The sequence below is a fragment of the Chanodichthys erythropterus genome, chromosome 10 (assembly GCF_024489055.1).
Source record: "Chanodichthys erythropterus isolate Z2021 chromosome 10, ASM2448905v1, whole genome shotgun sequence".
Taxonomy (NCBI): domain Eukaryota; kingdom Metazoa; phylum Chordata; class Actinopteri; order Cypriniformes; family Xenocyprididae; genus Chanodichthys; species Chanodichthys erythropterus.
Window position 1 is genome coordinate 24627621 of NC_090230.1, and position 27730 is coordinate 24655350.

At 35.6% G+C, this 27730-nt stretch overlaps 3 protein-coding genes across 4 annotated transcripts; 1 reads left to right on the forward strand and 2 right to left on the reverse strand.

The window, feature by feature from the left end:
• Nucleotides 1-536: 536 nt before the first annotated feature.
• LOC137027990 (CD48 antigen-like) lies at nt 537-8837 on the reverse strand. Its single transcript, XM_067396661.1, has 4 exons — nt 8745-8837; nt 8169-8480; nt 1059-1337; nt 537-990 (listed from the first exon to the last, which is right to left on the reverse strand). The coding sequence occupies exons 1-4, from the start codon at nt 8791-8793 to the stop codon at nt 848-850; spliced, it is 783 nt and encodes a 260-aa protein (XP_067252762.1). The 5' UTR covers nt 8794-8837; the 3' UTR covers nt 537-847.
• A 645-nt stretch (nt 8838-9482) lies between these two features.
• LOC137027981 (carcinoembryonic antigen-related cell adhesion molecule 1-like) lies at nt 9483-23384 on the forward strand. Of its 2 annotated transcripts, none has more exons than XM_067396647.1 (6): nt 9483-9614; nt 11946-12260; nt 14063-14392; nt 21547-21651; nt 21755-21802; nt 21989-23384. In XM_067396647.1, exons 1-6 carry the CDS (start codon nt 9557-9559, stop codon nt 21994-21996), a joined length of 864 nt encoding a protein of 287 aa, XP_067252748.1. In that variant the 5' UTR covers nt 9483-9556; the 3' UTR covers nt 21997-23384. The 2 variants fall into 2 exon arrangements, with proteins under 2 accessions (XP_067252748.1, XP_067252749.1); XM_067396648.1 differs by having other exon boundaries at nt 21758-21802.
• Nucleotides 23385-25189: 1805 nt separating this feature from the next.
• LOC137028208 (SLAM family member 5-like) lies at nt 25190-27030 on the reverse strand. The gene is made up of 3 exons (XM_067396976.1): nt 26718-27030; nt 25561-25845; nt 25190-25302 (listed from the first exon to the last, which is right to left on the reverse strand). Exons 1-3 carry the CDS (start codon nt 27010-27012, stop codon nt 25190-25192), a joined length of 693 nt encoding a protein of 230 aa, XP_067253077.1. The 5' UTR covers nt 27013-27030.
• Between the last annotated feature and the right edge of the window lie 700 nt (nt 27031-27730).

A 27730-nucleotide genomic window follows, 5' to 3' on the forward strand; every position in this document is an offset into this window, starting at 1 on the left:
GTAGATTCTGGAAGCTGTCTTTAGCGCTGCATCCAGTGTAGAAAATATCACAGATTATAATGGGTTCATTATCTTTTGATACATCGCGTCGCACCGCTTGCGTCCGGTGTACACAACTCTTCCTCTTCCATTATGCTGCGCCCTATGGCCTCGCCCACTTTGTTGCGTGTTCCCGGGGGCGTGTTTTGCAGGGTTTATGATGTCACCAACCCGGGAAGAAGCTCGATGTAGTCCAATCCGGTCGTTTTTGTAGGCAATAAACTGCCATAACTTTTAAAGACAATATCTCCATTTGCATTGAACTTTAAGCACTGTGACTTTGCAGATACTGTTTATGCTCGAGCAGCAACATTACACACTAACTAAAGTTAAAAAAGTGAAATCGCATTGAACCACCCCTTTAACACAAATACACTAATGAAAACAAATATAAATTCTATAAAAATTAAAGACCCAATGACCACAACATTCAGAAAACTTCTTAAATCATTTGTATTAGAAATACACAATGGATTTCCATTCTGTTGTTGGGAGGAGACTATTAATACTGTATTACTTCATGTTCAGTTTGTGTCTTTATGTATGAATATGAATTATCCAGCAGAGTCATGCTGTCTGTTCAACCTGCTGGTAACCTTTTCATGTATTTTCATTCATTCTGTAGCTTTAAAACATTCTAATTGAAAACAAAAAATATACAACATAATAATAGAAAGTTGATTGTTTTTAAAGTTAGTTTTAGAAAGAACCAGGCTACATAGTTACTGTTTTAGTTTGGCCACAGTGTGGCGCTATATTTGAATTTAAATCCTTGTTTACATTTTAAAACTCCAAGTTATGACAATATTTATGATATCTGTTCTGTTTTCTTCTTTAAACATGATGTAGATCTGATGTCATAAAGTAGAACAGCGACAGTAGCCACACCCACCAGAGCAGAGAGGACCAATCGGATCACAGCTTCAGTAGGACCACAACAGTGGACAGAGTCTGAGGAATAAAAAACATCAAACTGACATCAGATCAGTCAATAATCACTAATATCAGCACTGCCGTACCTGCACATGTGTGACAGAGGTGAGTGATGTCCAGATGTTGAGTCTGGTTGCTGATGGGATTGTTCAGCACACAGCTGTAGGTGTTTTTATCCTGATATTCCACCTCCAGAGGTAGAGAGAGACTGATGCTGAGATCAAACACACTGATGCTGGACAATAAACTGTTTCCTTTGTACCAGGAGAGAGTCACATGACCCACATTCACAGCTGAACACAACAATGAACAATTTGATGATGATGATGAACAGTCTTTGCTGATGACAGGAATAGGCAGGCGAGCTGGAAAACATGACAGAATAAACAGAAATATGGATAACAATGCCTGTTATTTAGATAGTTATAACTATAAGGTGCTGTTGAATGCTTGAATCTGATTGGCTGCTGAACTTTCTAAGGTGTGTAATTACAGGGAAACACAAAGCTAAAGTAGTCCCAGGCAGGTCTTGACTTCACAAGGACACCGACCAAGTAAATAAATATATAAACAAAAGGATAAAAATGCCACCCCCCCCCCCCCCCCTCATTCAAACACACACACACACACGCACATACCATACAAACACTTGTGTTGTCAGTGCTGCTCTGACGATTTTATCAGTAAAATAGTTTAGCAAATTAAAAGCAACATGACATTTCTCACTAGCGAGGTTATAATGGCGCTGTTCTTGAGGCAGATAAACTTAAGGTGATGATGATACATGGGGCAACGTTTTGAGCAATGTTGTAACCTTGTGAGACACAGGGCAATTAATTATGGCACTGGACAGTTGGCAGCAACTACTCAGAGTGGAGCAAATTAATTGCCAACCCAATAAATACTTTATTATTAAACACTTGTTAGACAATTTATTTCAACTTTTCAAATATTTTCTTCATTTTTATTAACTATAAATGCCTTTCCTATCTGATTTGTGATGGAACAAGGGAGAAGAGCAAGTTTGAACAAAAGGCAGATTCGAACCGGGGTTGATCGCATCAAAAGCTTCACATACCATACTCCCTACAGCCTAACAGAATGTGTGTTTTTAGTATTTAACTGAAAACATTCGATGGCTAAATTACCGCCTACATACATTAAATTAGACATCTGTTGGTAATTTAAGTAGGGATGCACTGATACCATTGTTTAAGGACCGAGTACGAGTACCGATACTTTTTTGTAGTACTCGTCGATACTGATACCGATGCCTATACATTTATTAATTTCTCTTTTTTTTTTTTTTTTGATGTTTCAGTTTTCCAAGCACAACACAGTGAAACTAATGAATGTAAGACAGCTTCTTCATTATTACTCGAATGAAAAAAGTAATTTTTATGTGCTTGTCACAAACTTAAAGAACAAAAAATTCAGTGTCCAATATCCTTCAAAGGGCATAATTACCAATATATATAATTGTTGTTATATAAAAAGAAATTTACAAACAAATTACAAACAAATCAACAAATACTATAGAGATAAAAATTAAATAAACTTGTTTTTCAGATACAGTAGGTTTGTTTACCATGTATACATTTATTTAGCATATTTTGTTGTTTTATTTACATTAATGACAAATATAGGCTACGGTCCCTTTAAGACCGAATCCATACTTACACATTTCCTGTTTTTACCCAAATGTTTACGTCAACGTAAGCCATAACCGACTGTATTTGGGTGATTCTTCAATTGGGGGCTATTTTGCCATCTTCCATTTTGATGAATGAAATTTGTTTGAATTTTGTTAGAATTATGTCATGACAATGTTTACATGCTTTGATGTAAAGATATAATAATGGCCACGACTGAGCTTAAATATAATTTGAGTATTTTATATCTATTTGCCAACTGGCACTGCAAAACGTCATTACCATCACAACATCAAAAAGTATCATAATGCAAAGAATGTATCAACGAGATCATTTAAACTCATTTATCTTGTAAACATTGTTAACCTTCAACAATACGTATAAAAAACAAAATGTTTCCATTCAGTGAATTACATATATTTTCTTGTTCTTACCATCAAAATGTGTTTTTCTGTGTTCATCAAAGCACACTTTTGTTTAATTTCTGGAAAATTAATTTGAGATGTTTTTTCTTTGAATAGGTGGATGAGTATTTCATTAGGCTTTTCATGTAGCACCTCAAGATTGAACATAAAACAGTTTTAAAGGTATGTTTTCTGTAAATTAAGCAACGTGGTGGTAATGACATACTGTTCTGGTAATGACATAGTGTTTTGGTAATGACATAAATGAAAAGTGCACTGATACATAAAGCAAATTTAAAGGATTAAATAATGACTTCTGGTGAGTGTTGTTGAAAGAAATGGACAGATGTGAGGAGATATATATAAATATGACACAACCATCAACTTGAACATGTTTATTTCAATCATGAAGAAACCATACAATATTTTCTAGAGAATCAGTTGTCACAATGGGATAAAACAGCATAAAAATATCCTTCAGAAACATTTCATAACTATGACTATTAGGTGAAATCAAGTTTTTAACATAAAAGTTTAACATAAAAGTTTTTAACAGAAAACAAAAGTTTTCAAACTCATAAAAGTTGCATTGAGTTAAAACTAACAATGCATACACTGTGTGCAGAATTATTAGGCAAGTTGATTTTCTGATCATATTTTTTTTTCCAGGCACATTTTACAAATTCCAATCCACATCAATCTTAATAACTACTATTAATATTGTTTTTAATCATTTATAAGTGATATATAATTGTTCATGAAGGCTGGAAATGAAAAATGCCTTGTATTCAGGTGTGCAGAATTATTAGGCAGGTTTTCTTTTACAGATAAAATGATAAGATTTAACTCAGACTGAAAAGTCAAAAATTATTAAATACTCATGAGAAGGACACAATACTAATGTAATACTAGAAAATTGCAAAGTTAAAGCATGACCATTGGACAGTGAAATGCTCATTGGGTCAGCGGGGTCATACAAAAACAGCTGGAGAAGCAAAGACACGTTAACTGCAAAATAATTAAGAATTAAGGTGAAGAATTAAGTGTGAAACCATCAGGAACCCTTTAGTCTCCAGCGCCACCATTTCCCAGTACTGAAACCTACCTGGAGTCTTCAGAAGTGTGAGGTGTCAGGATCTCAGAGACTTACATTAGCTAAAGAATCCTAAAAAATGACCTGCTCTTAATAAGAATCACAAGCTGAAGTGTTGTGAAATACATACCAGCAGGACCAGCGCCACATCCTCTTGTACCACTTTGTGAAGAATTTATCTTCCAGAATCTGGCAGTAAGTTTTGGAAGATCATTTAGTCCATCTCTGCAAGATGGACATTTCAGGATAAGAGATGGACTAAAAGTGAACTCCCACACCTTACTGCCAGATTCTGGAAGATAAATTCTTCAAACAGTGGTACAAGAGGATGTGGTGCTGGTCCTTCAGGAGTCACTCTCAAGCTGTCTGTCTATAAGGCCTATAAAAACCCAGTCTTCATGTACTTTATTACACTTCAGCTTGTGATTCTTATTAAGAGCGGGTCATTTTTTAGGATTCTTTAGCTAATCTAAGTCTCTGAGATCCTGACACCTTGCACTTCTGGAGACTCCAGGTAGGTTGCAGTTCTGGAAAATGGTGCCGCTGGAGACTAAAGGGTTCCTGATGGTTTCAAACTTAATTCTTCACCTTAATTCTTAATTATTTTGAAGTTAACATGTGTCTTTTCTTTTCCAGCTGTTTTTGTATGACCCTCTCTTTTTTGGCTCATTTTGCCTGTAAAAGAAAACCTGCCTAATAATTCTGCACACCTGAATATAAGGCATTTTTCATTTCCAGCCTTCATGAACAATTATATATCACTTATAAATTATTAAAAACAATATTAATAGTAGTTCTTAAGATTGATGTGGATTGGAATTGGTAAAATGTGCTTGGGAAAAAAATATGATCAGAAAATCAACTTGCCTAATAATTCTGCACACAGTGTATAATGAAATGTGTTTGCTTTCAAACATGTATTTTACAGGATCTTCCTTAAATTTTTTTCCTTAATCTCTAGACCTTTTAGCTGATTTCTTGGGAGCCATTCTAGTTAAAAAATAAGAAAAAATAGTTTTAGGAAGTAAGGCATCTCATTTAAGTTTCATTGTAAAATAACACTATTATGCTTCTTTAACTTAATTTATAAACACATAATATGATATAGATAGTGACACAGAACATGTCATTACCACCATCACTTGTCATTACCATCACAACAAGTTGTGTGTTGGTAATGACGTGTTGCGGTAATGACATTTTTTTTTTGTTTTTCAGGAAAAAAAGATGCTAGGTCATGGATTTGCTAACATCACTCAACAGCTAGTACAAAAAGAACTTTAAATACACATAAATCATGTGAATATATACATATATTTATCACAATATTGCCGCTACAGCATTAATGGTAATGACGCTGAATAAGTCTACTCCATGATCAGAAGGAATTCATGATTAAATTACTTACTTTTTCAGACATCAAATGTCACTGTTCTTCCATGGCTGACATGTGCTCCCCTGCTGGTCTTCATTTCCATGGTTACGGCATAAACAAGTCTTACCCCAAAAAAATCCTTGTTGTAATCATAGACTGTCGCGGTAATGACAGTATTGTTGTGGACAATACTAAATTGTTAAAAATATTCACAAATTGCACAGATATGAACCCAAATTATGCATCAAGTGCCTTTTTAAGTTACTGTTTAAACATATATTGTGATTTTTTAATGAACTGATAACATTTTATCACATTTTCAGAGCAGACAAGTTTTAAAGTCTGGGTTGGGGACAAGGCTTGAGTAGCCAAATATTAGTGATGAAAACATTTTTAAACATGGAAATCATACTGATTTTTGTGTATAACATTTTTTGGTGGTGCAATAAATATTATTTGACATAACTAAACTATTTATTTTATAATATATTATTTTTAACATGAATGTATAATCTGGGGACATAAAAGTTCCCCTAATTGAAGAATCACCCATTTACGTGAGATACTCCATACGATGGACATTTTGACAACTATGTGTGCATTTGACCATTCAGGTGCGAGGAGAAATTATTGCGCGCAAGAAAGAGAGAGCGCGCGAAAGAGAGAGCTCTTCTGGTTTGTCATTCAGCACGATTCCGCCTATCCCGCCTTCACTAATCGATAACAAATTGTGATTGAAAGCATGCAGTTCGCAATGTGTGTGTTGTCATCATTAATTTTGAAGTATTTCCACACCTCTGAGGCTGACATTGTTTATGCTGCTGCCGCCGATGTCTCTATGCACGGACAATTCTGTAGTTGGGTAAAGTTGGTTTTATATTCGCACATTCGGACATCCGTATTCAATAGTCTTGTTAATCACACTACATTGGACATTCAGTGGACATTCACAAGTAAATATGCCATTAAAACAATACTTGCCTATTTTGATCGACTGTGAAAAATGTTGTAAGTTGACAATCGTTGGTTGTCAGTATCATGTCGCTGCTTAAAATTCGCAAATATTAATTTAATGCACATTTATTGTAAAGTCTGAATTGAACCAACTTTACCGAAGTCAATTCTGTCAGTTATGTCACATGACCCTTACAAAAAAGAAGTTTATTCAAGTGTGCAATTAGTATAGCCTACTTCTTTTAAACTAAAAATAAGAAAGTATACTTTCAGTCTACTCTTTATATACTTCTCAGAAATATACTTTATGTACTTCTGAGATATATACTCAAAATTGCACTAAAGTATACTTGACAAAAGTCTAAGTATATTTGGCCTATATGTGGACTTGTTTATGGACTCGATCTACTTTAAATAAAAAAAATAATAATTAAAAAAAATTAAACTTACTTATATTTAAGTGTTGATAAAAAGGATTCATGAAGCTACAATAAAATGTTTTTAAAATGGAAAGAGTTACAGTTCAAGGTATTTCAAGTATAAAAAATAATACCTATAGGAACATAGAAGTATGCTTAAAGTGCAAAAATAATATATAAAAAGTGAACTATAAGTGTGATGTCATGTTCACTTAAAGAAAACTTAAAAGTATACTTGCACTAAACAGTTTACTGAGAGTATATTTCAAAGTGTACTTTCGTATACTAAAAATGTAGCTACTACTAGTATTAAAATAGTAAACTACTAGTATACTAGTATAAGTTCACTTTTAGTACAGATGCAGTACAAATGAGAAACGTAGCTGTGAACTAGTTAAAGTTTACTACTGTTACACTTATAGTACACTTAAACGTATACTTCAATTGGGCCAATTTAGTCCCAAGCGGTATTAAAATAGTACACTTACAAGTTTACTACTAGTACATTGATATTATACTTACTACATAAAGTATACTTAAAAAATATACTTGAACATTACTTTAGTATACTTGATCAAATGAACTTGAAGTATACTAGTTTTTCGTAAGGGGAGGTATCGGTCTTTGGTATCGGGGGTATTTTTACGAGTACGAGTACACGAGCTTGGTATCGGGCCAATAAGCATTAAATGAGGTAAATTCCCTGTTTTGGGTTAACAGGACAACTTACCAACGTAAAAATATTTAAGTTCACGCTCCTTCGCTCCCATGCCGCTGAGAGGCCGCCATCTTGTTTGATTTTTGAAATCTCCAAGCTGGTCTCATGATCAACTGCTAGCATTCTGATTAGAGGATCTCAAAAATTGCCCATGACTGATATAAAGTATCCAAATATATTTGTTGCCCATTCTAAATGAGAAAGTGCCCAAGCAACACTGCTCGACAACATCTAAGTTGCCCCATGTATGACACTTAACAGTTTCGCTATTAGTAGAGACACTGCCGAACACTGTTGAGAGATGCACAGACATATGCTTGATAACTGCATTGATAACTAATAGTATGCTATCTGTTACTAGCGTCAATAAATAGAAAACAAAGTAACTTGCATTACTTATTAACTCAGATGTTTTGTTGTAAATTTAAAAGTAATGGGTTACTTTACTAGTTACTTGAAAAAAGTAATCTGATTGTGTAACTTGCGTTATGTGTTACCCCAATACTGGTGGTAACCGTAATATAAGTGTATATTTTCAACGGACCATCATCAATTATTCCATACATAACCTCAATACTCACCATAGACAGAAACATTGAATGTGTTTGCTGACAGTTTCGCTCCCCTTATCTCTAGTTGATAAACTCCAGCATGTTCAGTTCTGGTGTTTGTGATGGTCAGAGATCCAGTTTGATGGTCCAGCTTCAGTCTGTCTCTGAATCTCCCATCACAAACATCAGATGTGGAGAAGATTCCACCAATGATTTCAGCTATCAGAGAGTTTTCAGCTCCAAATGTCCACAGTATCTCGTCGTCTTTATGTATTTCAGTATGATCAGTGTTTAGAGTGACAGAATCTCCCTCCAACACTGACACTGAATCACCAAACACACCTGGAGAACAAGATTTTACACAGATTAAGGTTTTCAAAGCCTTAAGTCAGTTGTAATTTATAATGTATAAATGTGAAGAACATCCAGACAAAAAATTTTCCGTTACTTTAGTTGTCCAATTCTTTCTTAATGTTGGAAATTCTTAAAATATATATTACAGATTGCTTCAGATGAATTTGACTTCATTCATTAGTGAAGAACTGCAAATAAAACTCATCACAGCCTGTTATGACATTAAGCCATAAAAATAAATTAATAACTTACCAGTCAGACGGCACCAGCACAAACAGAACAGAACGAACATGTGAAACATTTTCTTCAGCGGTTCAGTGAGACCATCTGCTAAAACAAACTGATTTCAGCGGAACTATAAATCGGGTGCGTGTCACTCCTCCCACAACAGTTTGAAGACCCTCCCACACACACACACAGTTTCCCATCTCACATTATAAAATAGATAAAGATAAAAGGAGGTTTCAAAAATGACATCCTGTTAAAGATTATATTATCAAAATATTTAAAATTGAAATCAATTAATGTGTCTTCATTAAAAATTAACCAGGTTATTCTTGAAAATTGTTAGAAATTCTGGAATGATGCATCTTAATTTAAAAACGGATTCTAATCTCACCCTTAAAGAAAGGGTTTAATATAAAATGTTTAATATTTTATTCTACACTTTACATAAAATGACAGTCTTATTTTTATGGTAACTTTGTTTTTTGGGAGATTCTTTGGTCGGAAATGGTCGGAAAGTAGCCTAAACCTAATTTTGAATGATTTCTGACAGAATTACGTTATTTTGAGATGGTAAAACTAGGCTATGTAAAAATAATTAAAGCAAAAAGTAAAATAATAATAAAGTTAAAATCTTTAATTTATAATGTTTAAGGAAACTGTTCATAATATTTTTCCTTTGTATATTTCTTTGAAAGTTTAATTACATTTTTCTCAACTTTTTACTGTTGAGTAGTTTGTATTTTGAAGTTATAAAGAAAGTTTTCCAAGAATGACTCCTTCCGTTTCTGAGAAGCAAGAAAATGTGAAACGGCTCCACGGAGGCTATTGTTGCAGACATGCTGAAAAATAAGGTTATTGTTTGTGTGTTCGCAGTGTTTGCACTCATCGTTTACGGTAAGACACTTAACCTACTTGTTGTTACATTTCATCCTCCTGTCAACGATAAAAAACAAACAAACAAAACAATGACTAAATAGTTTAGGCACATTTATCTGGAGAACTGGCTCACATCGTGCTGAATATGTAACCCTTCCGATAGCGGGATTCGATCCAGCGAAATGCGGGTTATGTGGGATCATGCGTACAGGCTACGCTGAAGACAACAATTGTTACAAATGGATCTTAAAGTTTAATGTCCAATGTCTCTAAACTAACTAGGGTGAACAACGTCCTCTTTTTCCGTCCTGACCTGGATTTCTAAATTTCCTAAAATGTCTGTTTTGGCTTATTTTCCTATTGTTGAAGGTAATGACTGAAAAGTAGAGTAGCCTAACGTGTTAAGGATTTGTTATATTCACGGCGAAGTTCTTTTCGTTCTTCGCTTAGGGGTTAAAAAAAATGAATAGGTGTTTGCTTAGATATGTCAGTTATGTGCTGCGCGCGTCCTGTTAACAACAAAATAAACACAACAAAATGAGAAAACAGCTGATACTTATTGTGTTTAAAGAAGAATGTCGGAAGAAGAAATAATACTGAAATTAGAATTGTTTCCCTCTTTCAAATTAACTGCATAACAAATCTCTCTGAGTGGCAAAAAAAAAAAAACATCCAAAGTTTACATCATGCCTGTAAGAATGACAGCTAGTGGTTGAAATGGATACTGCAGTCCAAATTCAAAATATTGTTTGCCCCCCCACCTCAGACTCCCACGCGGGTTGCCAGTTTGAAGACTGGCGAAATACCATTGGGTAAATTGGCAACGTGCGGTCTTGCACAGACCAAAACAAAAACAGTAATTCCGACAAGGAATGCAAATTTAAGTAAAATAACTGGCTGTAGCAATGAGTTTTCAGAGAAACGAGTATGTGAACTTAGCATGTTTAATAAATATCTTCAATATCTGTTATAAGTTTTTATACTTTAGTACAGTCAAAAACTTACATTGAGCACCTTTAAGAATGGTTAAAGTATGTGTGTGTGTGTGTATATATATATATATATATATATATATATATATATATATATATATATATATATATATATATATATATATTCCATTATATGTTGGAAATGTATGTCACACCCACTGAAGCAGGGTTGCCAGGTCTGTGCAACAAAATTAGCCCAAAAATAGCCAAATGCAATTTTCTCAGTCAGGTGACCAAATTATCCACTGAATTTGTACATCTGGGGTGCATTTCCCAAAAGCATCGTTATCTAACATCGCAAATTCAGTCGTTGCTAACATAGTTTAACGATTTGGTGTTTCGCGAAACCATAGTTCAAATGAACATTCGCAAACTGCATCGCAAACTTGTGTGGATGGAACGACAGCTCTCCAACTGTGGTTAAAAGCATACTTTCTTAAAAGCATAGTTTCTAGCATTAGCTCGATCTCAAACTGATTCATTTAAAAAGTTATTAGGTATTCCACCACCTGCGTGACGTCATTCACCAATACGGTTTCGGGAAACAGTTGTGACTAGCTAGTTGATTTGTTCAAGATGCATCGTACTATAGTAGTAAAGCAGCGAGTTACGAGGTTGTAAGGAAAATACACCCCTGGGCGGTGTTTTGGGGGTTTGGAGCGCAAAAAAGGATGTACGGAGGTGGAAATCAACCTGCAGAAGAAAAAAAAAACCCCTAGGAAACAAATTAAAAGTAGCCCGATTATGTGGGAAAACAGTGGACTTGGCAACACTGCGAAGGAGCCTCATCAATAGGGCACACATGTGCTGATACCTCTGAAGTAAACTGACCCTGGAACAGACCCTCAGAGTACTGAGAGTACCTGTAGAGAGAACATCAATAGAAAAACAAAACTTAAGCATTTCAGAGAATAAACAGGACGTATGTTCAACCTATATAGTACTGACCCAGGCGGGTCCTACAAATGCATGCAAAACTGAAAGCATTGATAAATAAAAGCAGTATTTTGAATACAAACACGAAACAGTATTAAGTCATAATTTGGTGGAAAATTGTAGTATGTATTGTAGTATTTTTCCATGGCTTTGTAGGGATAGTATTCATCAGGGCTCTTTAAAAATATGCAATAATCACTTGTATAATGCATATACTGTATCTGATGAGGGAAAGTGTAAATCAATGTTTTATTTCTGCTGTTTGTTTCCATGTGTTACATTATGAATGCAGACATTTCTCTAATCACAACCTTTATGATCTGTAGAGAAAAAAAAAAAAATTCACAGTTCTTTCCTCTTTTTTTACATTGTCCTTCGATCTAAAAATAGATTTAAAATTAACTGTTAATTTCTTCTCCAGGCAAGTCTGATGGCACAGATGAAGTGTCGGTGTCTGTGATGGAGGGAGATTCAGTCACTTTATACACTAATATTACAAGAAACAAACAAGACAGAATTAAATGGTATTTTAATAACAGTCGCATCACTCACATTGATGAAAATCATACAAATATCTGTACAGATATACGGTGTATAGATATATTCAGAGACAAACTGAAAGTGGACAGTCGCACAGGAGATCTCACCATCACAAACATCAGAAACACAGACTCTGGAGTTTATCAGCTGAAGTTCAACAGAAGCAGTGGAAACATCTTCAGTGTTTCTGTTAGTGGTGAGTCATTAATGAATGATTAAAAGCAGGTTATATGTGTTTCAATCACATCAATGTATTTATTATACAGTGCTCAGTGTAAATGAGTACACCCCCTGTTGAAAAGTAACATTTTAAACATTGAACACAAAAACAATTTCCAAAATGTTGACAAGAGTAAGTTTAATAACATCTGTTTTACTTATAACATGAAAGTAAGGTTAATAACATAACTTAGATTACACATTTTTCAGTTTTACTCAAATTAAAGTGATGCAAAAATGAGTACACCCCACAACAAAAACTACTACATCTAGTACTTTGTATGATTTTTAATGACAGCACCAAGTCTTCTAGGCATGGAATGAACAAGTTGGCGACATTTTGCAACATCTATCTTTTTCCATTCTTCAAGAATGAGCTCTTTTAGAGACTGGATGCTGGATGGAGAGTAATGCTCAACTTGTCTCTTCAGAATTCCCCATTGCTGTTCGATTGGGTTCAGATCAGGAGCCACTGAATCACTTCCACCCTGTTCTTCTTCAGAAATCCAACAGTAGCCTTAGATGTGTGTTTAGGATCATTGTCATGTTGGAAAAGTGCACAGAGTGATGGTAGCATCTTCTCTTTCAGTATAGAGCAGTACATCTGTGAATTCATGATGCCATCAATGAAATGCAGCTCCCGACACCAGCAGCACTCATGCAGCCCCACATAAGGACACTGACACCACCATGTTTCACTGTAGGCACCATGCATTTTTCTTTGTATTCCTCACCTTTGCGACGCCATACAGTTTTGAAGCCATCAGTTCCAAAAACATTTATCTTGATCTCATCACTCCAGAGTATAGAGTCCCAGTAGTCTTCATCTTTGTCAGCATGGGCCCTGGCAAACTCTAGGCAGGCTTCTCTGTGCCTGGGCTTTAGGAGAGGCTTCTTTCGTGGACGGTACCCATGATGCCATTCCTCTGCAGTGTACGCCGTATTGTGTCACAGCCCAGTTTGGCTTTCTACTTCTTTAGATAACTGCAGTGAACTTGCATGCCGATTCTCTTCAACCCTTTTCATCAGAAGATGCTCCTGTTGAGGTCTTAACTTCCCTTGACGACCTGGACATCTCTGTGAGATGGTTGCAGTTCCATCTTTTTAAAAATGTTGTACCACTTTTGATACAGTACTCTGACTGATAAGTAAAGCTTTGCTGATCTTCACCTTTCTGCTGTAAACAAATTATTTTCTCTCTCAGGTCTTGTGACATTTCTCTTCCATGTGGTGCCATTGCTGACAGGATGAATTGGGAAGGGGTTTTAACACCCTTTTATAGTCAACTGTCTGCTGGACACCTGTGTAATGAATAATTAGACTCACCTGTGGTTGAATTCCTGTTAAATTAGACATTTGTAGTCTAAAATTTAGCTTTGCTCCAGAGACGTTCAGTGGGGTGTACTCATTTTTGCATCACCCTAATTTGAGTAAAACTGAAAATTTTGTTCTCTAAGTTATATTATTAACCTTACTTTTATGTTATAAGTTAAACAGATGTTATATAAAACATAGTCTTGTCAACTTTTTGGAAATTGCTTTTGTGTTCATTGAGATATTGTTTAAAATGTTACTTTTCAAAGGGGTGTACTCATCTACGCTGAGCACTGTCGATTTATTATGTCATCCTTATCATTTTCTTTTAGTTCACTAGATTCCAAAATGTATAGAATTAGTTATAAAATAAATACATAGTTGTGGATAAACATTACTTTACAGACTTGACAGTCAAGAAAATAATTTTGTAGATTTGTCTCATATTGTTGGTTTGTGTTTCAGGTGTTTCTGCTGCTGAAGGAGATCAAGTGACTTTCTCCGTGAAGAAGGGAGAATCTGTCACTTTAGGGAATTCTGTAGGAAAAAACCCATTTGATGTGATGAAGTGGTATTTTAATGACATTCTCATGGCTGAAATCACTGGAGATCAGAGTAAGATCTGTACAGATGTTCAGTGTGATGAGAAATTCAGAGACAGACTGAAGCTGGATCATCAGACTGGATCTCTGACCATCATGGACACCAGAAAAACAGACTCTGGAGAATATAAAGTAGAGATCACCATCAGCAGCAGATTCAGCATCATTAGGAGCTACAGTGTTACTGTCACTGGTGAGTCTTATTTAGTCATATGGAAGGAAAATCACTCGCACGGTGTAATATAAAGAAAGATGGTATTGTTACATCTGTTTTATTTTATTTGACGACTTGGTACTGAAGCAACAGTACTTCTGACATCACTATATGAAATGTGATCTACACTGTAAAAAGATTGCCAGTAAATTCACTTATTCAAAAGGCATAGCTTGATGATGCTGAGATTGAGCGAGGAATCATGGGAGATGTGGTCTTCACTTCACAGCCGGTGGAAAAGAATCAGGATTGGACTCGGGCAGAAATCATGTTCATGGATGAGATTAATAATGTTACTGTAGTATGAAGCAGAGGAGCGATTGCTAATGAGAGACGAATGCGATACACAGCTTGACAGCAGATGAAGTATTATTATGCCACAGTTGCCGCTTCCACTTCCAGCGTATGTGGGGAAAAGCAGTGCTGTTTTATCATATTAGATACATTTGAGTGTGTTGAAAAAGATGTTATAACGTTACTCTGAGCATTCACTCAGCAGCTGCTGTGAGACAGTGTTGCACACTGCAGTAAGCTAAATCAATATTAGAATATCATATTAATAAACACCCTAAAAAACACTGGGTTAAAACAACCCAAGGTCTGTGTAAATATAGGACAGAAAACATATTGGGTTAATTTTACCCAGCATAATGGGTTGATTCATTTTTCCTATTATACTAGCTTAGTTCTTCTTTTATTTCATACATGAATTAATATTTATTAATTTAAAACATTTTTTTAAATGCTCCACAAAACCACTGGTTTGCATGATAATTTTGCATGATATTTTCGATCATATTTTATATAGTTTTTAATACATACTGCCTACATTTAAGCTCATTTAACAAATATTATTAATATAAATTAACATTTAGAAGTAATTCAAGTGTAATGGACCAGTCTCTGTTGTCTGTTTCCACCGTAACGGCGCTGGATCTCGTGGCGGAGATGACTCAAGTTCAGCGGGGGAACTGATAACTTCAGACCGCCGCCTGCGTTTCACTCGTAGCTGAAAAATGCTGTAACTGACTCCATAACCTGTCCATAAATAATCAGTGTACAATTCTGAGAACATATTATACCATCCTAATTATTTATATTCTGTATCTTTTTGAATAAAATCAGAAAATGTTATGCAAGGCATCAGGTGTTTCCATCGTGCGAAAAGACAAACGTTACACTCATTTAGGTTTATCTCGCAAGTACAATGTCAGGAGAAGTAATTTGCTCTGGTCCCCTTCCTGTTCGTCGGAGTGATGAGATAGATAGTAGATTATCATCACTCAATGGCTGGCTGTCTAAGTGGTGTCCGCAGAATAATATAGGTTTCATAGATAATTGGAAAAGTTTTTGGGGCAGACCTGACCTGTTGAAAAGAGATGGTATTCATCCTTCCCGGGATGGTGCTGCTCTTCTCTCTAGTAATATGGCACATAGTCTTAGAGCTGAAACATGACAAACTACGGCCCAGGTCAGGAAGCAGACAGACTGGCTAAACCGACCGTCTGCTAGCTGCCTCACGTTACAGAAGTCCGATAAATCCCAACACATAGAAACTCTTACACCTAGATATTATCACATAGAGACTGTGTCTGTACCCCGAATTAATAAAAACAAAAAACTTCCAAACCCATTTAATGGAAAAAATTTAATTGATGTTCAACAAATAAAAAATCGAGATAATAATGATAAACAAATGATAAAGCTTGGATTGTTAAATATTAGATCACTTTCTTCAAAAGCACTTATTGTAAATGATATTATCACAGACAATAATCTAGATGTGCTGTGTTTGACAGAAACCTGGCTAAAACCGGACGATTACACTACTTTAAATGAGTCCAGTCCTCAAGGTTATGATTATCGACACAATCCTTGACAGAAAGGCAAAGGGGGAGGTGTTGCTGTAATTTATAGTAATATTTACAGTATTAGTCAAAAGTCTTTCAAATATAATTCCTTCGAAGTGATGGTGCTTTACGTAACATTATGTAAGCTGACATTTGTGCTGGCTACTGTATACAGGCCACCAGGACACCATACAGACTTTATTAAAGAATTTGCTGATTTTCTATCAGAGGTAGTACTAGCTGCAGATAAAGTCCTTGTTGTTGGTGATTTTAATATCCATGTAGATAATAAAAAAGACTCATTAGGATTGGCATTTACAGACATTCTAAACTCTATTGGTGTTAGACAACACGTGTCGGGACCCACTCATTGTCGTAATCATACTTTAGATCTAATATTGTCACATGGAATCGATATTGACGCCGTTGAAATTCTGCAGCAGAGTGACGACATCTCAGATCATTATCTAGTCTCGTGTATATTACATTTGGTGAAAGCGGCTAAACTGCCTCCCCGCCATAAATATGGTAGAACCATCACTTCTACCACTAAAGATCGCTTTATAAATAATCTTCCTGATCAGTTTCATCGCCTTAGCATACCAGACAGCTTAGAAGACCTCGATGTTGCAACAGAAACTATTGCCTCTGTCTTTTCCAGCACATTAGATTCAGTTGCTCCTTTGTGTTTAAAAAAGATTAAGGAATTTAATCTAATGCCATGGTACAATGAGCACACTTGGGCCCTAAAAACTGCAGCCAGAAAAATGGAGCGTAGCTGGAAGAAAACAAAACTAGAAGTATTTCGCATTTTGTGGAGAGAGAAAATGATTGATTACAGAAAGGCCTTAAAAACTGCTAGATCTGCCTATTTTTCAAAACTCTTAGAAGAAAATAAACACAACCCTAGGTATCTGGTTGATACAGTGGCTAAATTAACAAGAAAAAAAGCTTCAACTTCTGATGTTTCCAAAGAGCACAGCAGTAATGACTTTATGAACTTCTTTACTTGCAAGATTGATAATATTAGAGAGAAAATTATAACCATGCAACCGTCTACTACAGTATCGTGTCAGGCATTGCATTATAGTGTCCCTGAGGAAAAATTCATTTCATTTACTGCTTTAGGAGAGGAAGAATTGTCTAAACTTGTTAAATCATCAAAATCAACAACATGTATGTTAGACCCTATACCAACTAAGCTATTGAAAGATATGCTTCCAGAAGTCATAGATCCCCTTCTTAATATTGTTAATTCATCTTTGTCATTAGGATACGTACCAAAAACTTTTAAGCTGGCTATTATTAAACCTATTATTAAAAAACCACAACTAGATCCTAAAGAATTAGTCAATTATAGGTCGATCTCAAATCGTACTTTTCTGTCAAAAATACTAGAAAAGGCAGTTTCATCGCAACTATGTTCCTTTTTAGAAAGAAATAATATCTGTGAGGATTTCCAGTCAGGATTTAGACCGTACCATAGTACTGAGACTGCTCTCATTAGAGTTACTAATGATTTGCTCTTATCATCAGATCGTGGTTGTATCTCTCTATTAGTGTTACTGGATCTTAGTGCTGCATTTGACACTATTGATCACAATATTCTCTTAAATAGACTTGAAAACTATGTTGGCATTAGTGGAATTGCATTGGCATGGTTCAAATCATACTTATCTGACCGTTATCAGTTTGTAGTAGTAAATGATGAGATGTCATATCGATCACAAGTTAAATATGGAGTACCGCAAGGCTCAGTACTAGGACCGTTGCTTTTCACTCTGTACATGCTACCCTTGGGAGATATCATTAGGAAGCATGGCGTTAGTTTTCATTGTTACGCTGATGATACTCAGCTCTATATTTCTTCGCGCCCTGACGAAAATCACTAATTCGCTAAATTAACAGAATGTATAGCTGATATAAAAAACTGGATGACCAGTAATTTCCTACTACTAAATTCAGAAAAAACAGAGATTCTAATTTTTGGACCGAAAACTTCTTCACGTAATAACCTAGAATACTGTCTAACACTTGATGGCTGCTCTGTTAAGTCTTCGTCGTCAGTTAGGAACCTGGGTGTGCTCTTTGATACCAATCTTTCATTTGAAGGCCATGTTACTAGCATCTGTAAAACCGCATTCTTCCATCTTAAAAATATATCTAAACTACGGCATATGCTCTCAATGAAGAATGCAGAACAGTTAGTTCATGCGTTCATGACCTCAAGGTTAGATTACTGTAACGCTCTACTGGGTGGTTGTTCCTCCCGCTTGATAAATAAACTACAGCTTGTACAAAATGCAGCAGCTAGAGTTCTTACTAGAACTAGGAAGTATGACCATATTAGCCCAGTTCTGTCGTCATTGCATTGGCTTCCTGTTAAACATCGTATACATTTTAAAATCTTGTTAATTACTTACAAAGCACTAAATGGTTTAGCCCCCCAGTACCTAAGCGAGCTCTTAATGCATTATAGTCCTTCACGTTTATTGCGATCTCAGAATTCAGGCCAGCTGATAATACCTAGAATATCAAAATCAACTGCAGGCGGTAGATCCTTCTCCTATTTGGCACCTAAACTGTGGAACAATCTTCCTAGCATTGTTCGGGAAGCAGACACACTCTGTCAGTTTAAATCTAGACTAAAAACGCATCTCTTTAACCTGGCATACACATAACACATTATAAATTTATATTTTCAAATCCATTAAAGGATTATTAGGCTGCATAAATTAGTTCAGCCGGAACCGGGAACACTTCCTATAACACCAGATGTACTCGTTACATCAGAAAAAGAATGGCATCTACGCTAATATTAGTTTTTCTGTTTATCCCGAGGTTTACCGTAGTCAACCGGATTCGGGCCGTTTCCAGATGAGACCGAGGACCGGCGCCTTGATACGACCACAACGCAGCCCTGAAGTATCAGCAGAGATCGAGTCGACTAGATCATCCATTGTGAAGGCCTCATCGACACGACAGCCAGTGCCACAGTTCCTCAAAATTATAATCACGATTATTAATTACGTTTATTCTATCAAAAGAGTAATGTAATTATGGCTATTTTGCAAGTTCTTTACCAACCTACACTTCACCCAAAAGGCCTGTAGGTGGCACAACAACTTAATTTAACCAACTATGATAACTTCGTTAGATGGTAAATCAATACAAAACATGGTTTTGGTGAGCGCTTTGTAATATGTATTCCCATTAGATTTTAAAGCAACAAAATTCGTTTGCAATAAGATAAACCAGATTCAAATTGCCCGGCAAATTTGTAAAACAAAGAACAATCATTTCTAGCTGATCAACATTATGAAAACTGGTAAAACCTTTAGGAACTTCAAAAGATAAAACAGCGAAACTCCAAATAATACCTCCAATATTTCCAAATTATGTTCATTTTCATAGAGTGGGCCAATATCGTGACGATTATTTAAAATCAATCGGGAGAAGCAGATATCGTTATCGTGATTAAAATACGATTAATCGTGCAGCCCTAATTTAATTTAATTTGACTTTACATTTGATATTCAACAGTATTCTTGACATTTATTCAACAGTGCTTTTGATCTGCCTGCATTGACACTATTCTTTAAAAGGAAAATTATATACCAATTATCAATGTAAAGCTGCTTTGACACAATCTGCATTGTAAAAAGCGCTATATAAATAAGGGTGACTTGACTTGACTTTAGGTGAATCACATTGCGCCCCGTATGTTGCTTTGCATAAAATTAAATGATATACAATACACAAACCTGTATTTTACCGAAGACATGCACCAGTTTGACGGAGCTGCTCTGCTCTCTCCTGAAGAGGGCGCAAATGGGCCGCGATAAATAACTCAACCTGAGTTATTTATCTGAGTAACACAAAAACTACCCAAACACTGGAAAAAGAACCCCAAAAAAATGACTCAAAAGGCTCAACCCAGCACTTGGGTAGAAAAAAATAACCCAAGATTTTTAGAGTAAATGCTTGATGGCTTGTGTTGATAAATGGCATGCAATTAATTTTAAAACATTGTATGTTGGAGAAAATGCTGTATTACTGTTACTAAAAATAAAGCTGCATCTGATTATGCTATGTTAGCTACTTGGTGAAAACATGCATCAAGAAAACGAGATTTAAACAATAAGACTAAACATGTTGCGCTATATAACAATAATTAGATTTCTAATTCCAAACAATTGCTCACCTGTCTAATAAAACATGTTTCCATTGTTTCTACAAAATAAAACTGGAAATCGAGGGGATATAATGCAGGTATGACGTCACAGAAACACGGTCCGTGTCCTGGTTAAAATTGTTTATTTCTCTAGATTTAAACATTTAAACATTAGATATATAACACTGTTCCAGTGGTTTTTGGATGTTTTAATCCAAAAATCTTACATATTGTGCCTTTAAAGAGTATTATTTAACAATAATTTACTGTGTAGTCAGAAATTTACAGTGAAATTAATGCATGCTGGGTCATTTTCTTACAAATGACTGTTAATCAACAGCAACATGATGCTGACATCACAGTAATTTACTGTGAATTCACATGATAAAGTTGTCTTTAATCATGCCACTGTAAGAAATTATATTGTTTAGCTGTAATTGTTTTGAAGTAAAGTCAGAAGTGTGACCAATGAAAACATTTGTTAAAACAAAGACAAGCTAGAATATAAAATCAGTCAAACTTTGCCTTTTTTGCGTTATTTCAGCATGAAGGTTTACCGATGTCTTATTTCAAATGCATAGTTGTTTGTAGATGGATATTTCACAATATTAAAGCAGCTGCTGAGATTTATCTTTGAAAGATGTGACATCATTTTGCAATGTTTTTTTATTATAAGCATCCTAATGATGAATCAATACTCAACATACAAAACACAACAATGGTGACACTCAACAAATAACAATAAACAGATCAATTCTGAAGATTACGAAATAAACAAACAACAAAAACCGCTAAAAGTGAACCAAAAATAAGTTCAGCAGCACAGATAAAACCAACAATGTCATGCCACATTGCATGCTGGGTACCTTCATAGTACATATGCACTGTAGAAATACATGATATTGTTTATTTACAGTATTTTTTTAAGAGTGCAGTTATACAAGAGAAGTCCTAATGTGAAAGTCATATACAATATACTGTAATTTCCCACTACCATTTTTAACAGTGTACTTTAAACTGAATCAGATTCACATGTACTCACTCAGGCCTTCTGATATCTTTGATAGTGATTGTTATAGATCAGTCTGACTCTTTTGTTCCACATCCAGGTCTGTCTACAGGTGCTAAAGCAGGAATTTTTGTTGGTGCAGTTTTGGGTGTTATTCTGGTGGGTGCTGCCATTGGTGGTGGGATTTATTACTACAATAGCGATGGTAAGCATCTCCTACAGATAATATAACGAGAGAAAACCTCTTTATTGTGCAACATTTATATTTAATTGTGTGTGTGATTTTTTTTTTTTTTTTTTTCTCGAAGTAGACAAGGAGAACATGCACGCAGTTCCGTATGAAGTCCTAAAAAACGGTAAGATGCGTGTCTTTGTAGAAACCTCTGACTCTCCATCACATTCAGATCTGTTTTAATGCACCTGCACTGAAAAACATCATCCGGATGGGAAATAAACATTTCAAACAGTTTCTTATTCACTGATAGATGACATATTAATAATTTCTCATTCTTTACCTTCTGTGATTTGTTGATTTCTTACAGATGGATAAAAACATGATTGGAGAGGATTCATCAATGTAAATGTACCACAACATTATTCCCATTGAAGTGAATTGGCAAACCATATTTCTACTTTTATAAGTCTTTTAAATTCACAAATGGCTTGTGTGTTTTTATGCTGCAACTTGATGAAATCCTTTGCAGGTCACATGATAGAGCACTTACCCATTATGGAAATAGTAAATCATCCATTACTGGAAGCATAGATAATATTAGTAATATGATCATCTATGACTCTGTTTCCACCTGGTATTGGGTTTTGTTCAATCGGATCAGAAGTAGACAAGGGAGACACATTCCCATTTAGACCCCATGTCTTTTGTCCACTTTCAACCACTTCTGTCCAGATTTCTTCGAGGGGAGGGTTTATGGGTGAGTACTGTAAATGTAAGGGTCTTTCGATCTAATGGACAAAATAAGCTTGTGCAATTTACATATGAACACACAGAAAAACACAGAGAGCATCAGCTTTCGTTTCTGCTCTGAGAGTTGTAAGACCGGCCGAACGCTGTGAGTGTGTGTTAAAAAATCAGGAATGGAGGGAGAACATTGTGCTGGGTACATTTTTCATCTTCAAACCAAACTTGAGCTCTCAGCTGACAAAGTTTAAATCCCGTCTGGATAGCGCGCTTCCCATAATGTTACGCATTAAGTCAGTAGGTGGAGAGCAGACGGTCTTTAGTGGATGTTCGAACACATTCGACTGCATGAGCGTCTACACTATGAAAGCAATCCAGTCAAATGCGTTTTCAGCTACCTCTGGAGTGGTCGAAAATGACAAGCTCAAAATGTTTTAGACGTGTCCACTTGTGATCCGATCGACCAAAACGCTTCTTAATGCCAGGTTGAAACAGGGCCAAAGAGACGGATTAAAATACCAGGTGGAAACAGGGTCTATGTGTCCTAAATTATGTGTTTAAATGATACGAAACACAAGCTTTGCAATTATTAGGAAGATGAACTCAGTATTCAACAGTGTATAAACCATTAAGACTGACCAGTTATGAGCTCTCAGCTTATTAATCAATACTTTTATTGAAGTCTTTAATTATCATTTATAAAATGTATTTTACTAACATGATCCCTGTGAATTGCAATATTACCCATATTATATTGATATTTTGATATAATGCATCATGGGCTTCATTTTCTCTTAAAAGGCAAGTACCGAGTCTTATACCTTTGCTTCTGTGTTTACGTCAGAACGGCGGCTCATTATTGGCCGGCTTCTGCATCAGCACGTATTATGTTGCTCACATGTACTAATGTAATTAATGACAGAATTTTCATTTTTGGGTTAAGATGAAAAATAAATAAATACATAAATATAATGTGAACAAATAAATAAATGTTTTTATTCACGTATATGTATAATCTTATTTTTTTTCACATTTATTTATTTATCTAGACATTTATTTATTTTCAAATGTATTTCTTTGTCTGTATGTTAATGAGCAGGGCGTGTTTTACCGCAGATATCAGCAAACGAGTTTTCAGGCCACAGTGACACCTTGTGGTGTGACTAAACAAAATGCAAGAGGTTTGTGAACAAATGCCTTTTTCCCTAGAGGGCTGTTTCATAAAACAAGATTAGAAAACAAGCCAGGCTTATTTTAGTTAGTCAGACTTTCATAAAACAAACTTAAATTAGTTCAAACTCAGTTACTCTGGCAACTTATGCTGGGAAACTAACCTGGGGCCTGTACCATGAAGCTGGATTAGCTGGCTAGCCAGGTAAGTTTCAGATTAGTTTGCACCAATCCTGGGTTTTAGGTACCATGAAAGTGACTTGGCTTTTAGCGGTGTTCATCGCCATGGTAACTTATGCTCCACGGCTAACCTGCTCCGGGGCAGGTTATGTTCAGGGTTAGAGATCTCAAACTGAAATTGGACCAATCAGGTGTAAGCTAAGTGACACTGACACACCCAACGCAATAAAGTCACTCCCCCAGTTTCTCTTCCTCCAAATTAAAGGTCATTATATAGTAAAAACAAATATTTAATGATGAAATTGTCTGATTTTAATGATAATATAATTTGTATATGATCTATATTTTTATTAATCCATTACACACATGCAAGTTTAGTTTAACAGTTGTTATTAAGCACTTAGTTTCAATGAATATTGATCATATGTAGGCTAATATAAATAAGGTGTAAATATACTATTTAAATATGACTACATGTGAGCTTGTATGTTTGAGTCTCTATCTCTATATATTATTTAACGAGTTCGTTTGCCCATATAATCTTTAGGATATTAGGTTAGCTAATTTGGCTTGCTGTCCACTGAGGAGGGGCTCGATGAAGCATCTTCAACTCGAGCTCTGATACACCCCCAGTGAATAAATATAGGATGTGACTACATAGGGCAAGGTACCTGAAATGAAGGTGGAGTTTGGGGAGGTGGAGGGATGCTGAAACAGCTGAGACTGAAGAGAGGTAAGCAGCTGCTTATATGCTCTGGCTGTTGATTGGAAGATTAGATGGGCTCGCTCCTCCCTAAATTACGTTTAGGAACTTCACTAATCAAATAAACTAACTTCACTTGGACTGATAGAGAAAGATCATTTCTTTTATTTGTCCTCTTTCAAAGATAAGTATTTTCCATTAGTGTAAATGCGTTTAAATTCTTAATTTTCACTGAATTGAATCTCGCTGGCTCTCTCGTGAGAAGTGAATCACAGTTTATTTCTGTTGCAAGGCATGTGATTGGCTGTTCACCACTGATGTCACAGATTCATGTGCACACACTTCACAAACTCAGGATCAAAGCCTGAGTTGACAGAGAAAGTTGATGATCAGCATCATGGTACCAACAAAGCCGGATTGGAGTGGTTTGGTTTTGTCAACTCGAAACTAATCCTATAACCCTGAGTTTGTTCATCTACCATCATGGTACAGGCCCCTGGTCCGGAGCAGGGCTAACTGTCAGGCTAAGCTGAGCTCCTCTAACACTGACCAATAGGAACGCAATGATATTACAGCTGACTCTCTCACACATAAAATTATTTGTCTTTATTAACCACTATCAGTCCAATATATGGAAAAGAAAACACCTTTTTACTCAAATTAATCAAAATGGATTTATAGCGGTTTGGAACCATTTATTTATATCCTTGTTTATATTTTTATATTTACAAATTGTCAAAATATTTTATATATGTTCTTTTTTTTCTTTTATTAACCTCTTGTAGATCTGACGTCAAAAACCAAAACAGCAACAGTAGCCACGCTCACTAGAGCAGAGAGGACCAATCGGATCACAGCTTCAGTAGTATCACTGCAATAGGCTTCTGTGGGAAAAAACAAAACAAAACAAAAAACACCCAATGGTAAAATAGAACCAGCGTTTCCAAAAAGTTATTACTGTCAGGAACTCAAAATTGAAAATGTACATGTACCGTCAATTTGACGAAAATGATCTCAAATTTGTGTGGGGATATATATATATAATATATATATAAATGTGTGTGTAGATAGATAGATAAACAGATAGATATAAAAATATATATGTAGAAAAACTACACTAATTAATATCAGCGCTGTTATACCTGCACATGTGTGACAGAGGTGAGTGATGTCCAGATGTCTCGTCTGGTTGCTGATGGGATTGTTCAGCACACAGCTGTAGGTGTTTTTATCCTGATATTCCACCTCCAGAGGTAGAGAGAGACTGATGCTGAGATCAGACACACTGATGCTGGACAATAAACTGTTTCCTTTGTACCAGGAGAGAGTCACATGACTCACATTCACAGCTGAACACACCAATGAACATGATGATGATGATGAACATTGTGAAGAGTTACTGCTGATGACAGGAACAGGCAGACGAGCTGAAAAACATTAGAGAACAAACAGAAATATGGATAATGTCTGTCATATGTTTAACCATTTTAGAATGTAACATGTAGGAGCTGTTGAATGCTTGAATCTGACAAACATTCTAAGGTGTGTAATTATTTTCAAGGAAACACATATTAAAGTAGTTATAGGCAAGTTTTGACCACATTACAGTTCCATATCACTTTGCTAAATGATTTCAGTTATTCAGATAAATATGTAAACAATAGGTAAAAATGACAAATTGGTCCCATATTTTGCAATAAAATTACATTTTATTATGTTTGGAAAGCACACACTCTTTTTCCCACTCTCTCTCAGACTCAAACATACACACACATACAGTACGGACACAAACTCAGACAGAAACCTGTTGAACTGTATGTAGTAAAATAGATTAGCATCTTAAAGGCAATACATGACATTTCTCACTAGCGAGGTAATGACCGCACTGTTCTTGAAGCAGACAAACTTACAGTATCGCTATAAGTAGAGATGCTGCTGCCGAACAGTGTTGAGAGATGCCCAGATTTGGGTAATTCATATATGCTTAATGATGCATTAATAACTAATCTGAAAATATAATAATTAATACTGTCCGCTTTCAGTGGCTGAAACCTCTGTACTAGCTCAAAACGACATTTTTGAAATGGTAATGGAGGCGTGGGATGAGATGTGTAAGAAATTAGTCCCGCACACAAGAGCATTTTAAGGGCAAAAACCTTGAAATACAACATCTGAACAATGTCTTGAGGTGTGGTAACCGTAGTATTAGTGTTGTGTCATGGCCGCGTTATTTTAGAATATTTTCTAATAATTTTAATGGACCATCATCAATTATTCCTTACATAACCTCAATACTCACCATAGACCGAAACACTGAATATTTTTGTTGTCAGTTTCAGTCCATTTATCTCTAGTTTATAATCTCCAGCATGTTCAGTTGTGATGTTTGTGATGGTCAGAGATCCAGTTTGATCGTCCAGTTTCAGTCTGTCTCTGAATCTCCCATCAAGAACATCATCAAATGTGGAGAAGATTCCAGCAGCTCTACTGATTTCAGCTATCAGAGAGTTTTCAGCTCCAAATTTCCACAGTATATCATCGTCTTTATGTATTTCAGTAAGATCAGTGTATAAAGTGACTGAATCTCCCTCCATCACTGACACTGAATCACCAAACACACCTGATGAATATACAGGCACAGATTTGACACAGATTGAGGTTTACAAAAACCAAAAACTTATAATGTTTAAATGTGAAGAACATCCAGAAAATGGATTCCCATGACTTATGATTACTGCACATTTCTTCTTCTTCTTTTTTAATTTAAGAAATGTTTATTTAAACGTTTCTTTTCTTCCAATTTTTACAGACTGCTTTATATGATTTTCATTTCATCTTTAAAATTAAGATGTTGATAACAGCAAAAAAAATTCCATGACTGTGTAGAAACTAAATAGAGAAATAAACAAAGACCTGAAATAGTACTGAAATAGTATTTGATTTACCTGTGAAGAATTGAAAATGAAAGCCTGTTGACATTTAGCCATGAATATATATTTTTTAACTAACCAGTCAGACAGCAACTGCACAAACAGAGCAGAACAATGATGTGAAACATTTTCTTTAGTGGTTTAGAGAAAGGTCTGGTCTATTAAGACTTTCTGCTGAAAACATTCAAACTGATTTCAGCGGAACTATTAATCGGGTGTGTGTGAATCCTCCCACAACAGAAGACCCTCCTAGTTTTCACACACACACACACACACACACACACACACACACACACACACACACACACACACACACACACACACACACACACACACACACACACACACACACACACACACACACACACATTGAACTGTGTTA